The sequence below is a fragment of the Colossoma macropomum genome, unplaced genomic scaffold, assembly GCF_904425465.1.
Source record: "Colossoma macropomum unplaced genomic scaffold, Colossoma_macropomum, whole genome shotgun sequence".
In the NCBI taxonomy this organism is placed as follows: Eukaryota; Metazoa; Chordata; class Actinopteri; order Characiformes; family Serrasalmidae; genus Colossoma; species Colossoma macropomum.
Genome location: NW_023494805.1, coordinates 40,279,140 through 40,293,968, shown reverse-complemented (window position 1 = coordinate 40,293,968; position 14,829 = coordinate 40,279,140). Strand labels below are relative to the sequence as shown.

At 38.7% G+C, this 14,829-nt stretch overlaps 1 protein-coding gene across 2 annotated transcripts; it reads left to right on the top strand.

Annotated features, from left to right (window-relative positions):
• The first annotated feature begins 278 nt into the window (after positions 1-278).
• slc35a3b (solute carrier family 35 member A3b) lies at positions 279-14,572 on the top strand. 2 transcript variants are annotated; one of them, XM_036597708.1, is made up of 9 exons: positions 279-532; positions 2,093-2,208; positions 3,513-3,738; positions 4,577-4,731; positions 6,181-6,303; positions 8,220-8,394; positions 10,329-10,447; positions 12,683-12,816; positions 13,762-14,572. In XM_036597708.1, exons 2-9 carry the CDS (start codon positions 2,188-2,190, stop codon positions 13,850-13,852), a joined length of 1,044 nt encoding a protein of 347 aa, XP_036453601.1. In that variant the 5' UTR covers positions 279-532; positions 2,093-2,187; the 3' UTR covers positions 13,853-14,572. The 2 variants fall into 2 exon arrangements, with proteins under 2 accessions (XP_036453601.1, XP_036453602.1); XM_036597709.1 differs by lacking the exon at positions 12,683-12,816.
• The last annotated feature ends 257 nt before the right edge of the window (positions 14,573-14,829 follow it).

The window sequence follows — 14,829 nt, the reverse complement described above, 5'->3', positions numbered from 1 at the left end:
CAGCCTGGACTGATCCCCCCGCCCAACCCTCTCTCCTAGAATTACTCTAAATTCCAAATCCAGCGCATAACCTTTACAGCTCCATCTGAATGTGATGAAGGCGGCTGAAAGGCCAGGGCTATTGTCTGGCCTCCATAAGGTCTGCCTTTCAGCCAGAGCAAACGTCAACAGGTAGTGGTATGTCAACATTAAATAGGCACCGGAGGCATTGCTTCACACCAGACGGACGACTGCAGAACCATAGCGTATCCTTCTCTATGCAGGTAGTGTGCTTTAGTGGGTGTGGCTGAGGACTGAGGTAAGAGTGCGGAGTTGACAGAGCAGTTTCAGGAGAAGGTTGGTCAGGAGTTCTTATCTGCATGAGAAGAGAAGAAGCTGAATAAGTGAAGTGTATGCAGAGGAGGTGTGGGCCTTTTGACTCTACAGCTCTTACCTTTAAGAGAGAAGACAAAGCTGAACAAGTGAAGTGAACGTTGGACGTTTGGAGGTTTTTGACTCTGCAGTGATGATAAGGATGATGGCAGTCACCTTGGTGAGTAGTGAATCTTCATCCTTTTGGGCCTTTGCTGTGGTTGGGCTCTTGTATCATTCGGATTCTATTTCTCCTTAGATTTTTCTTTCTTTTTCAGAGTTTTGAGAGTCTGTTTACTCTAGTTAGTCGGATGTGAAATGCAGTCTGTCTAGTTATTCTGGTTTGGCCACAATGCAGTAAAGTATGTGGAATTCCGTTCCCTTCATTTCTTCTAATACGTAAAAGACTTCCCAACTTTGGGAAATGCTCTGACAGCGCTGCGTCTGTTGCCCTGTACTTAAGCAGCAATTAGCATCCTTACTGTCAATGGACCTCTGAAGCCCTGCTTCATTGTATAGTTGCCGTCATGCCCATATTGGAAATCCAGGGCTAAGCTGGTTTTCTCTATGGGAAAAATGAACAGTGTTTTTCGTAAATTCACATTATTGGTCAACAAAAAGCTGATATGTTTTTTGTCCTGAGTACATTTTTTCCACTGAATATCACTGTATCCTCTGAATTACAATGCCGTTTAATTGGCAGACAAAATAGCAAGCTAGCTCTCATGCACACTATAATGACACTGCATGACGTTTTCCATAAAACTTCAACTCTGTCACCAACATCAGCTTCTCAAACTGTAGTCTAAAACTGCCAAAGAAACATGCCCACCTACACCGTGCCACCCATACATCAACCAACCAAACAAATAAAATACCACACTGTTCATAGGAAAGTGCAAGGAATGTCAGTTTTTATGGCCCAAATTTGTATGTATTTTCAGTAGTTCACTACACAAAAATGGCAAAAAAAACATAAATCACATGCAAACATGAATGTAGTTTAACTACCAACGAGCTACTGCAAAATGTAGTTTAACAAATGCATTATATTTGTTACAGGTCAGTGTTCCTCAGTAGTCCAACCACAAACCCCACTCATTTCCATTTCAGGAAGTTGGCAACTACGCACAGCGTCCCAACATTTTTGGAAATGGGGATGTATTTTCATATTCATTACCTATGCAGGAAGCAGACCTCTACAACAAAAACCTTTCGTACTAGTATTAAACAGTCTGAGTCAGGCAGAACTGTTGATGTTTTAAAAGAGAAAAGGGCCGAAGACATACACCAGAGGAACACCACAAAGCTAAGGATGATATTCTTCTACAGAAAAACAAGGACATTTACAGGTTCTTTGCCTTTGGTTTTAATATTGTACTGGTTATTCAGCACATTGCGTTTCTTAACCATCCCGATATCTGGAAGTGAATGCATGCTAGTGCACAACAATATATGGGCTTTTTCCTTTCATTGACTACAGTTAAACCTAATGATGAGACTAAATTTCTGAAGTCTGTAAGTCTAAAAAAATCTCATGTTGGTTTGTAAGCCCATGGCAACAAGTCTCAACCATAATGCAAAGATGTGTTAACTGTCACTCCACCCTAATTTCAAGATCCAGATTGATTTCCTGTGCTTATTTAAAGTATTCAGGACTGAATCCACTCCTCTGTAAAAAATGAGAAAAATGGTTCCCAGATTATTCATATTGTCAGTAATGACACTGTTTTGTCTTCAGGGCAGCTTATAGTTCTCAGCGGAATGCTGTTATATGCATCTTGAACAGAAGAGAATCAGAATTGCTCTGTAAGAAAGGACACCAGTACGTCAGTCATGGCGAGCGGTCGGGAGCAGGTAGGCCTTTCATAATTTTATCAAGATTAAACTCTTTTATTCAGGATGTAGAAAAAAGAGTAAACAACAATCAGATCATCTTACTCTCATGGTCTTATGTCTTATATTTGATTATACTGGCCTTTCTTTTTATCTGCCTATACTGTAGTTAGCTTACAAATGCCTAATTTAGATAGACCCACCTCTCAGCCACTAACAATAATAATAATGTAATCAAAGCCAGAAACGTCATGAGATTTTGCACTTAGCTTAGTGCAAAATGTAATAAAACCCAATAACTTGCCTAATAATGTAACACGCAGTGGGTAGCGCTGCCACCTCACAGCAAGAAGAGGCTGGGTTCGATTCCCCAGCCGGGCACCCAGGGTCCTTTCTGTGTGAAGTTTGCATGTTCTAACCGTGTCTGAGTGGGTATCCTCCCACAGTTCAAAGACATGCAGTCAGGCCAATTGGTGATGTTAAAATGGTGTTACCTGTACCTGCCTTCTGCGCTGGAATAGACTCCAGCAACGCCCCGTGACCCAGGCGGATATGCAGCTTAGATAGCATGTGTAACACCTTACTACGTTACTGGGAATTTGTTACATTTTCAGGTTGACTCTATGTAATGCCGTATTACAGTATTGAGAAGAACAGAAGGTACCACTGCTGGCCTTCTGGTTGTGTTCCAGTTAAATTCGACCGATTTACTGTTTTTTCTGTCCTAATTTCTTTACTACTTTACTACTCCAGACTAGGTAAGTGGTAACCAGAGCCAGTCTTACGAGAGGTTTTAGAAGTGGAGGCTCTTTCTTTGAACTAGACTTTGTCTCATTGATGCTCCCCTTGTTCCAGGTTGTGTTGATACCCGTGTACAGCACAAAAGCACTGTAGGAGACTTTTGGTAACCGCTCTTAAAAGTGTCACATCATTTATTTCGAAAACAAATCAGAGCGAAAATGATCAACTTGAAATGCAATACAATTCCAATACTGTAATGAGGCATTACATACGGTCATTACAAGAATCATTACATTATCAGTTATTGGCCAAGTTAAGTGCAATTTTTACGACATTTTTGGGAAATTGTTACAATAATGAGTTCTACAAACAATGATTTCTCCGCGAAAAAACCTCCACACAACGCGAGGGATACTCAAACAGGTACAGAATTTTTATTATGTGGCCCATATCCTACATTTTTCCTGTGTTGTTTTTCCCCTCTGATGTCTGCTTTTGACATTATGTGTTTTTCTGTACTAACAACTGTTGTTTAGTTCCGTACTAACTAACTATATACTGTCTGACCCCCCTCTCACTTTCAGATCAGCGCTGCCGAGGTGCCTGGCATGCCCAGGTTGTCAGCATCTGCCAAGCTGAAGTATGTGTCTCTGGGGGTGCTGGTGCTACAGACCACCTCTCTGGTGCTGACCATGCGCTACTCTCGGACGCTGCCGACTGAGGGGCCGAGGTACCTGGCCTCTTCAGCTGTGGTGTCCGCTGAAGTCATCAAAATCATCGCCTGCACCATGCTGGTCTTCAAAGACAGCAGTGAGTCACAGTGGCAAAATAATGGGGTCATCATGAAAAAATCATGGGGGTAAAATTGCCTAAATAATGATATAAGAAGTCCAATAGTGGCATATTTCAAAGTTTCTGCTAGAATGGTTAAGATGTCATTCAGAGTGGTTTGGTGTGAAATGCTCTGTTCTAGAGAAGCTTACTAAGTCAGAATTGTTCACAGTGGTGGTGATTGGAAACAGACGTCCACCTCTAAAAGCTCCCTCACAGAAAATGTATTACATGAAATGGTTATGAAAACGCCGCCTGAAGCCTGAGACTGCTTTACAATTGTTTTATAATTGGAAAAAATCCATTCATGGTACATGTAAGGTGTGGTGAGGCCAAATAGTCCCCAAAGAAGACATAAGTTTTCAGACTTATGACTGTTTTATCATCATCAGCATTCCATATAAAACTCAGAAGACTTGTGTAGGTTCACTGGTGGTTTTGGACAGTAAATAAAATGTCCATATTGGTGTTGTAGATATTGTGGCCCCCGGTTCCTATCACCACCACTGTAAAGACATCAAATCATTCTGAATCTCAACACATCAATTACGCAGAATTTATGAAAAATTGGAATTCCGCTGTAAAAGGCGCCTCTCGGGCTACAGGGCCCAGAGTGATTGGATGATTGAACACATTTTCCAATTAAGCATGAAACAGTTCTATATAGAGCTCATGGTTCTAAATAGAACTATTCTCCTTACTAGAGAACCCTTGGAGAACCATCTTTTAAGAGTAGAACTCTGCAAATACTTCTTTATGTTTTTCTTTGATTGTCTGATTAAAAGTTACTTCCTGTAACTTCCCATGTGCTCTTCAGGTTTCAGCGTGCAGACGCTGAATCTGGTCCTTAGGGAGGAGATCATAAACAAGCCCTGGGAGACCCTGAAGCTGGCCATCCCGGCAGGCATCTACACCCTGCAGAACAATGTGCTCTACGTGGCTCTTTCCAACTTGGATGCTGCAACCTACCAGGTGAATGAGGCCCAAAAACTAAGCACATAGCCTTGCAGTCTCGATAGACAAACACTGGCAGTAGGATGGGTCGTACTGAAGAGCTCAGTGACTTTAAACATGGCACTGTTATAGGATGCCACCTCTGCCACAAGTCAGTTTGGGTGTGGCACGCCCCCCACTGGACTCTGTAGTAGTGGAAACACATTCTGTGGAGTAATGAATCAGCTTCTCTATCTGTTAGTCTGATGGACGAGTCTGGGTTTGGTGAATGCCAGGAGAACGTTACCTGCTTGACTGCACTGTGTCAGCTGTAAAGTTTGGTGGAGGAGGGATGATGATATGGGGTTGTTTTTCAGGGGTTGGTCTAGAACCCTTAGTTCTAGTGAAGGGAATCTTAATGCTTCAGCAGAACAAGACATTTTGGACAGTTATACGCTTCCAACTTTGTGTGAACAGTTTGGGGAAGAACCTTTTCTGTTCCAGCATGACTGAGCCCCAGAGCACAAAGCAGCTCCATAAAGGCCTGACTGGGTGAGTTTGGTGTGGAAGAACTTGACTGGCCCTCACAGAGCCCTGACCTCAACCCCATCAAACACCTTTGGGATGAACTAGAACAGAGATTGTGAGCCAGGCCCTCTCGTCCAGCATCAGTGTCTGACCTCACAAATGCTCTTCTGGATGAATGGGCAGAAATTCCCACAGACTCTCTCCAACATCTTGTAGAAAGCTTCCCAGAAGAGTGGAAGCTGTTAGAGCTGCAAAAGGGGACCAACTCCATATTAATGCCTATGGATTTAGAATGGGACTCATAAAAGCTCCCATAGGTGTAATGTGTTGTTGTCCCAACACTTTTGTCCATATAGTGTAGTTAAGAGAATTCAGTCAGTTATCACACTGATGGACTTTCTCTGACATGCACAAGTGACCCATGAGGTGCTTTTATCTAAACACTAACTGTCCACTTTATCAGAAACCCTTATCTTGTAGCTCCATCTTGCTGGTGTTCAATTCAAAACTGAAGCTCATCTGTTGATGCACAGTTTGTGTTGGTCATCCTCTAGTCCTTCATTAATGGTCAGTTTTTAACTGACCAAATAACCAACAGTGAATGGGGTAGAGGGTGGTTGATAAAGTGGCCAGTGAGTGGAAGCACAGGGTGGGTGTTTCTGATAAAGTGGCCAGTGAGTGGAAGCACAAGGTGGGTGTTTCTGATAAAGTGGCCAGTGAGTGGAAGTACAAAGTGGATGTTTCTCATAAAGTGTGCAGTTATTGGAAATACAAGGTAGGTGTTTCTAATAATGTGGCCAGTGAGTGGAATCACAAGGCGGGTGTTTCTAATAAAGTGGCCAGTGAGCGGAAGTACAAGGTGGGTGTTTCTCATAAAATGTTGAGTTGATGGAAGTACAAGATGGGTGTTTCTAATAAAGTTTTTGAACTTTGTCCTACTTTTTTTTTTGCCTTTCTCAGGTCACGTATCAGCTGAAGATTCTCACCACCGCTCTGTTCTCCGTGTCTATGCTCAGCAAGAAACTTGGTGCCTACCAGTGGCTGTCCTTACTCATACTAATGATGGGTGTAGCGTTCGTACAGGTAATACCAGCTCCTAACAATATTCTAGCTCAGTGTTTTTATAAGTCAGTGTTCCTGTAGGAGTCTTGCTCTGCATATTTCACATATTACCTCAGGGCTCACCCATCTTTCCTACAAAGGGCCAGTGTGGCTGCAGGTTTTCATTCCAACCAAGCATAAGCACCTCATATAACTCCAGCTGTGTTGCTATGGTATCAGAAAAGGTTCTGACAGATGATGCATCAGAAAACCCGAGTAACATGAAACAGCCTATTTAAATAAGTGCTGTTGTTTTGTCTCTTTCATGTGTCATGATTTTTCATTTTTGTTGTTTCATCTTTAATTAACCATTCCTGTTATATAATCATAATCTATAACTACTTCAATAATGTGCACAATAGAAAAATATTGCACTTAAATATAGGCTACGCAAACAAATGAACAAATCAGCTACACATACATACTTTTAAACATCACTTGGAAAGATTATAATGTTGATTTATAGTCTGGCAAAGAATGCTGGAGTACATGCAAATGAAACAAAGTCACTTTGAAACCAATGTGGAGAACCACTGGATGTTAACAGTGGTTATATGCCATCTGTGTAGAATATAGTTAGTATTATAAATGATTAAGTTATATTAGATTAATCAATTTATATGCTGTTCAGCTTCACGAGGCCTGTCTAAACGTAACAATACATGAGCCCTTTCATAGGTGTAATGCAAGGGTCAGCAACCCACATGTTAAGAACCATTGTGTCCCATTTCAACAAAAATCAAACCACAACATTTCATGTCCGTTTTGTTAAAGTAATGTTTTACCATCTTGGCATATTGGCAAATATGTCTCAGTATGTGCTAATATCGTAGTGTAGGCTAAAAAATGTAATGCAAACAAAAATCCAGACTTACTTTGCTCTGCTTTAAGCTTTAGCTCAGCTATAGCCACTTTTCTCGCATCTCCAGCAGGAAAGTTTTCCTCAAAAGTGTAATAGTTTCATGTAAAATGTCTCTTTCGACTTCTTATGAGGCTGAAAACGCTTCTCATTCACCAGCTTCTTGTTCTAATTTTCCCGTTCCACCTTAAATGGTGGAGCCTCTGGAGTGATTGTAAGTGCAAATGAGTCCATTTATCTCTAAATTATCAATGTTCATTTTTTCTTTTCTTTGCCTTTTCGTTAACAACTAGCTAGGCAAGTCTGAGATCTGTATTGCTATGGTGACCAGCAGTCTGTGCTGATCTTCAGGGTTAAAGGGTGAATTAGCAGTTCTACATTAACTCCAGAGTTTAAGACCATTTATTGTTAAACTGTGTTGAACAATCAGCAGAGCTTTATTTTACTGTAAATGAGGATTATTTTATTTTTACCTACAAATCTAATTCAGCTGTGGAGCCACAACAGGACAGTAGAAGAGCGGTGTTGCCGACTCCTGGTGTAGTGGATGACATGAGTTAAAGCAGGAAAACACTAAAATGTGAAGAAGAGAGATACTTCAGGACTAGAGCAGCAATGAAACCTCCTACATATGCTACAGTCTTAAAAATGAAGGTGCTAAGCAGTTTTTTTGGAGAGATGAATCATTTTTGGTTCCCTGAAGAACCTTTTAATGGATGATTCTTTAACCTCTTTCTGTAGCCCCCCTAGTGGCCATTCCTCTGGGAAAATGGAAATCGACTCAGATTTGAAAAAAATTAATATAGTCAAACAAAATGTTAGTTATCATGACTGAGTTATCAGATGAACTAGGACACTGTAAATGAGATGTACAAGCACGAAAAAACCTTTTGAAGTGTAAAGAACCTTCACATAATGTATAGGTTTTTCATAGAACCATATGTCCAAGAACTTTTATTTTATAAAAGTGTAGCTTTGAAAGCATTTTTGTAAAGCTTCTGGTCTCACCACTGCTTGTTTATGTGTCCTAAACCAACAGTGGCCTTCAGATTCTGCGGCAGGACCTGAGAAGAAGGAGCTGTCCACGGGCTCTCAGTTTGTCGGACTGCTGGCCGTGCTGGTGGCCTGCTTCTCCAGCGGATTTGCCGGCGTTTATTTCGAGAAGATCCTGAAGGAGACCAAGCAGAGCGTCTGGATCCGTAACATTCAGCTAGGTAAGCACTGTTGATCACCTTTGACTGTTTGCAGGCCTGTTTTGTCTTTTTTTATATTCACTTTTGGCATGGTGGGCGTTTGCTTTGCTCTGATGGAATAAAATGATAATAATCAAACATGATGATTAAAATGAACATCATTAATAAAATGTATATACATAGGACATTGGAAAGTATACATAAGATGACAAAGCCCCTGAGACTTTGCTTGTGTGTTGGAAAATGCCAGAACTTTTCTAAGCAGCAGAGGCCTCCATGTGAACCCTTTGAACCTTAAGCAACAAGAAGGCCAGTGTATAAACAGGTGTTTGATAATAATAAGGGAGGTGCTGGGTAGCAGAGATGCAACTACCCCTTTTAATAACTTGACCTTTTTTAATGGGTCAAATTTAATTGGGTCTAAAAAAGTGATAATCTTTGTTTAATGATGAGCAAAACAGGCTATGACACATCAAGAGAAAGAGAAGGGAGTACATCATCTCTGAAAAGTGCATAAAAACATGGAACTCAGTACATTGTATTCACATTTGGGTCCAGAGTCTGATGCCCAAGTTGAATGCACTGTGCCTGTAGTAAAAACTGAAGCCTTTTTCTCCAGCTGAGCCCAGCGTCTGAAGTCTTCTTTAAAAAATTGAGATAGAATACTTGGTAGACGTATGTGATATGTAAGACTTATAGATAAAGTAATTTGTTTAACAAATAGTCCGCCGTGGGTGACTGGTATCACTTTACACACGACAGCTCCTTTTGTTCAACAAAAAGAAAAATGCTGGACAAACCATCAGTCAGGAGTTACAACACCTTTTCCAAAACCCTATATTTTATTGTAAATAGTACAAAGACAACATATCAAGCGTTAAAACTGAGAAATTTTATTATTTTTTGAAAAATATTTGCCCATTTTGAATTTGGTGCTGACAGCATGTTCCAAAAAAGTTGGGACGGAGCAACAAAAGGCTGGTAAATTTGTGTAATGATAAAAAAAACACCTGGTGGTTGATTGACAACAGGTCAGTAACATAATTACAGAGGGTCTTTCAGAAGTGAAAAACTGCACATCAAATAGTGCAACTATTCAAGAATAACATTTCTCCGTGCAAAACAGCAAAGAACTTTAGCTTTTCATCATCTACAGCACATAATATCATTAAAAGATTCAGAGAATCTGGAGAAATCTCTGTATGTAGGGGACAAGGCCAAAAACCAGTATTTGCTGGCCATGATCTTTGGGCCCTCAGGCAGCACTGCATTAAAAAACAGACATGATTCTGTAGTGAAAATCACTGCATGAGCTCAGAAACACTTCTGAAAACCACTGTCTGTGAACACAGTTTGTCGCTGCGTCCACAAACGCAAGTTAAAACTCTAAAACGCAAAGAAGAAACTGTACATAAACAGGATACAGAAACGCTGCCACCTTTACTGGGCCTGAGCTCATTTAAATGGACTGAGGCGAAGTGGAAAAGTGTCATGTGGTCTGACAAATCAACATTTGAAATTGTTTTTGGAAATCATGGTCACTGTGTCCTCTGGGCTAAAGACCACTCAGCTTGTTATCAGTGCACAGTTCAAAAGCCAGTATTCATGATGGTGTAGGGGGGCATTAGTGGACATGGCATGGCTGACATGCTCATCGGTGAAGGCACCATTAATACTGAACGATATATACATTTTGGCAACATATGCTGCCATCCAGACGACGTCTTTTTCAGGGAAGGCCTTGATTATTTCAGCAAGACAAAGTCAAACCACATTCTGCCTGTATTACAAAAGCATTGCTCCGTATTAAAAGAGTCCAGGTGTTAAACTGGTTTAACTGGTGTTAAACTGTTAAAATATCAATACATTCTATTATTATTTACATTCTGCACAGCTTCCCAACTTTTTTGGAAATGGGGTTGTAGTTTGAAGTCTCTGTTTGCTTCTCCGTGTAGGTTTGTTTGGCCTGGTTTTTGGATTGGCTGGGATGTTTGCGTATGATGGCAAGAGGGTCCTAGAGGATGGAATGTTCCAGGGCTACAACAGCGTGACCTGTGTTGTGGTGCTTCTACAGGTATAACATCTCAGTCATTTTTGTTTTACATTTTGTGATCAGGAACCCCATTAAAGATCATCAAGAAGCCCTTTCACAATCACCTGTGATTCTTTCTGTTTGTTGCTGGCAGCAGTACATCAAAATTTTGATTTAATATGTAATAGATAATGACTTATGGCCTTAAAACTTTGACTTAATATGTCAAAATAATTACTTTTTTTCTTAAAAGATTGGCTTAAGTTTTCATAATTACTTACTTTTGTCAAAATTTTGACTTAGTATCTCATAATAATGACTTTTTGTGTATTATTTTCTCAAAGCTTTGACTTAGTATCTCATAATAACTTATTTTGTTAAAACTTTGACGTGATTTTTATCGCAAAGTGATGACGACTTAGTATCTTAAAATGACTTATTTTCTCAAATGTTTGACGTAATAATTCAAAATAATGGAATCTAAATAATGATTTATATTCTCATAGTGTCTCATAATAATTACAAATTTTTCACATAATTTTGACCTAGTATCTTAAAATAGACACCCCTGATATTTATAGTGTCAAACATTTTTCCCTTAGCATTTCTTAATTTCTTAATAATTTTTAATTACTCTTATTAATGACTTTTTTTCTTCAACATTTTAAGTGGTATCTTGCAATAAAGACGTTTCAAAATCTGGACTCATAATAATATTTACTTATGTATTTAATTGGAATTAAATTAATTACTTTATTATTCATTTGTAACAAATGTAAAAAAAAATGGAGATATGAGGTTTTGCTGTATTTTATAAAAAGTACTTTTTTCTGAACAAAATGCACACATAGGCATGAACGTTACTATGTGCATTTGTCATAGAAACACATTTAGTGCATTTAAGTGCATTTAAGCATAACTTACATCAAAATATACAACCTCGTTTCCCAAAACGTTGGGACGCTGTGCAAAATGTAAAGAAAAACAAAATGCAATGATGAGGGTCTTTCAGAAGTAAAGATAGGAGGGGTTCACCACTCTGTGAAAGACTGCACGATTAAATAGTGCAACAATTCAAGAATAACGTTTCTCAACATAAAACAGCAAAGAATTTTTGCTTTTCATCATCTACTGTACATAATATCATTAAAAGATTCAGAGAATCCAGAGAAATCTCTGTATGTAAGGGACAAGGCCAAAAATCAGTATTTGCTGGCCGTGATCTTGGGGCCCTCAGGCGGCACTGCATTAAAAACAGACATGATTCTGTAGTGGAAATCACTGCATGGACTCAGGAACACTTCTGAAAACCAATCTGTAATGATATGGGGGAGCATTAGTGCACATGGCATGGCACATGACTTTTACATCTGTGAAGCCTGAACAGTATATAGAGGTTTTGGCAACATATCGTTGCTATTGGAAAAAATACCTCTCCATTTTTGCCATTTCTGAGTTTTTGACACAATTTGAAAATGCCTGTTGCCCTTTATGTTGTTTGTAAATTTCATGAGGAATGGACCAAAAGAAACGACCCAAAATGATGTGGAAAAAATTCTGGTTCCATTAACTTACATTAAAAGTAAAGTAGGTTTTTCCTTTTCCTGTAAAGTTACCATTTTGGAGATATGAGGTTTTCTTCCGACAACAGCGATATGCTGCCATCCAGATGACGTCTTTTTCAGGGAAGGCCTTGATTATTTCAGCAAGACAATGCCAAACCACATGTATTACAACAGCATTGTAGTAAAAGAGTTTTGAGTGCTAAACTGACCTGCCTGCAGTCCAGACCTGTCACTCAGTGAAAACATTTAGTGCATTATAAAAGGAAAAATACAACAAAGGAGACCTCAAACTGTTGAGCATCTGCAATCCTATGTCAAGCAAAGATGGGAAAACATTTCACTGTCAAAACTACAGCAGTGTCTCCTCAGTTCCCAAACACTTACAGAGTGTTGTTAAAAGAAGAGCTGATGAAACACAGTGGTAAACAGGCCCCCGTCCCAACTTTTTTGAAACATGTTGCTGGCATCAAATTCAAAGTGGGCATATATTTTTCAAAAAATGAAATTTCTCAGTTTCAACATTTGATAAGTTGTCTTTGTACTATTTTCAATTAAATCTAGCATTTTGCACAGCATCCCAACTTTTTTGGAAACGAGGTTGTATTTAAGATACAAAAATATAGAAAATATACATTCAGTCAGGTGTATCTAAAGTTGTAACGGGTAGTGGGTGTTTAACTTTGCTGTTCTCTTTCTTACTTTGGAATTTTAGGCTTTGGGTGGGCTGGTTGTTGCAGCTGTCATTAAGTACGCTGATAACATCCTGAAAGGCTTCGCCACATCCCTGTCCATCATACTGTCCACTTTCATCTCTTACTTCTGGCTGAATGACTTTGATCCTACCAGGTACTTCCTGCATTCTCCAAATGATTCACTGAAACAAGCTGACATTCAAAAGCTTTAACCTGTCATATTAATGATATTTAATACTTCATACAGAATCTTAATACACATTATCATGTACAGTGTAACTAAAATGTTATGAACTAGACACCATATATATTTAGATGTTTTATTTAATAATACAGGTAGTTTGGGTACCACAAGAGAAAACTGCAATTGTAGTATTTTTATCTGTCTTGAGATTTAATAATAACTTTTAAAATATGGAGATACAAATTCATTAAATCGTCATGTATCACACTATAAAGTTTTACTATATCCTTATTTTAGATCTTAATTTATTAGAATTTTATTCTGGATATTATGTTCATTGAAACTTCATTCTAGATATTCATTTCATTAGAACTTCATTCATGATATTAATTTTATTATAAATTTATTCTGAATATTTTATTTGAAATTCATAGTGGATGTTAATTTTATTAGTAATTCATTCCGGATATTAATTTTATTAGAACTTCATTCTAGATTTTTTTATATTAATTTTATTAGAACTTAATTCTGGAAATACATTTTATTAGAGTTTTCTTATAGATACACATTTAATTAGAACTTCATTTAATATTCATTTATTAGAAATTAATCCTGAATATTTTATTATAAATTGATAGCTAATTTTATTAGTATTTTTGTAGATACTAATGTTATTAGAACTTTAGTCTAAAAAAATTTTTGTATTTATTTTGTCAGTAATTCATTCTAGATTTTAATTTTATTAGAACTTCATTCTAGATTTTTAATATTTTTTTTTAGAAATTCTTTCTGGATACAGAACATTTTATTATTTTTCTCTAGATATTATTTTTATTAGAAATTCATTCTGGGCATAAATTTTTATTGTAAAAGATTTCAAGACAAGCCTCTCCTAAATGTGTTCTTCTACTGCAGGCTGTTCTTCCTAGGGGCATTGATGGTCATCGCAGCCACTTTTCTTTACGGCTATCAAAGGAAGCCTGTGGTCAGCCCCAGTAAAGTATAAAGGGTGGCCAATGACAACATAGCGGAGCAGCTACGGAGCCGTCAGCTGAGCTTCAGAGTCCCTGACCAGAGCAGGACAACACAGCGAGGAGAATGGGCAGTGAGCATGATGTGAAGAACTCTTAAGGCTTAAGAAACAAGAAGAACCAAAGAGAGCATGAAGAACTTCATTCAAAGTGGAGCTTCGTCTGTAATGACGTTCTCACTTACGGTTTACATTAAATGTTCAAGGAAGAGCCTTGCCTAGAACCTCAAGGAACATTTTCAGTGTTATGATTCTGTTTGAATACGAACAATGTTTTCAAACGCAACTGCCAGATTCACTCTCTGCCCAATTTATCAGAAACCCCTCCCTCTTAGCTCCACCTTGCTGGTGTACAGTGAGAGTCCACCCTTTATTTATTTAATATCCCAGCCATTAAGTATGAATAATTAATGGATAATTAAGTTGTTCATTTTCCAGCGTTAGGAAAAAGCGGGGTGTATTAAACAGACAACAGTGAAAAAAAGTTTAAAATAAAAAATGTTAAAAGCTACAGAGAAAATGGGCCTCCTAACAACCACCTGGAAGACCTGGTAGACTCCAAAACTGCCCCCATCAGATAAACAGCTTTCATCTTTAAGAGAGAGGAGAAAATCAAGCTGCTTCAGATCTGAAAACATCCACAGGTGTTTCTGTCCATCCTTCCACTGTGAGAAGACGACTCAGTGCTATGGGTCTGAAAGGATGTGTAGCTGTCAAGAAGAACCTCACTGAGAAAAGGAGACAGACACATCAAACAAAGAAGCTGAACAATGGACTGACCACCCCAGAGTCCAGACCTCAACATCGCTGAATGTGTCTGATTACTTCAAAAAATGATCAACCAGCTTCTAAGACTGAACTTTGGAGGAGTGTCTGCAGATTCTTTGAGGAACTGAAAGAGAGTCTCCTGAAAGGGTTGAAGCTGTAATAAAGGTCAGGATTGGCTCACTGAA

Excerpts from the sequence above, each read along its gene's own strand:
- slc35a3b (XM_036597708.1), top strand. The coding sequence starts at position 2,188 with ATGGCGAGCGGTCGGGAGCAG. Across the intron at positions 8,395-10,328 it reads GATCCGTAACATTCAGCTAG|GTTTGTTTGGCCTGGTTTTT; the intron begins GTAAGCACTGTT and ends TTCTCCGTGTAG. Across the intron at positions 12,817-13,761 it reads AATGACTTTGATCCTACCAG|GCTGTTCTTCCTAGGGGCAT; the intron begins GTACTTCCTGCA and ends CTTCTACTGCAG.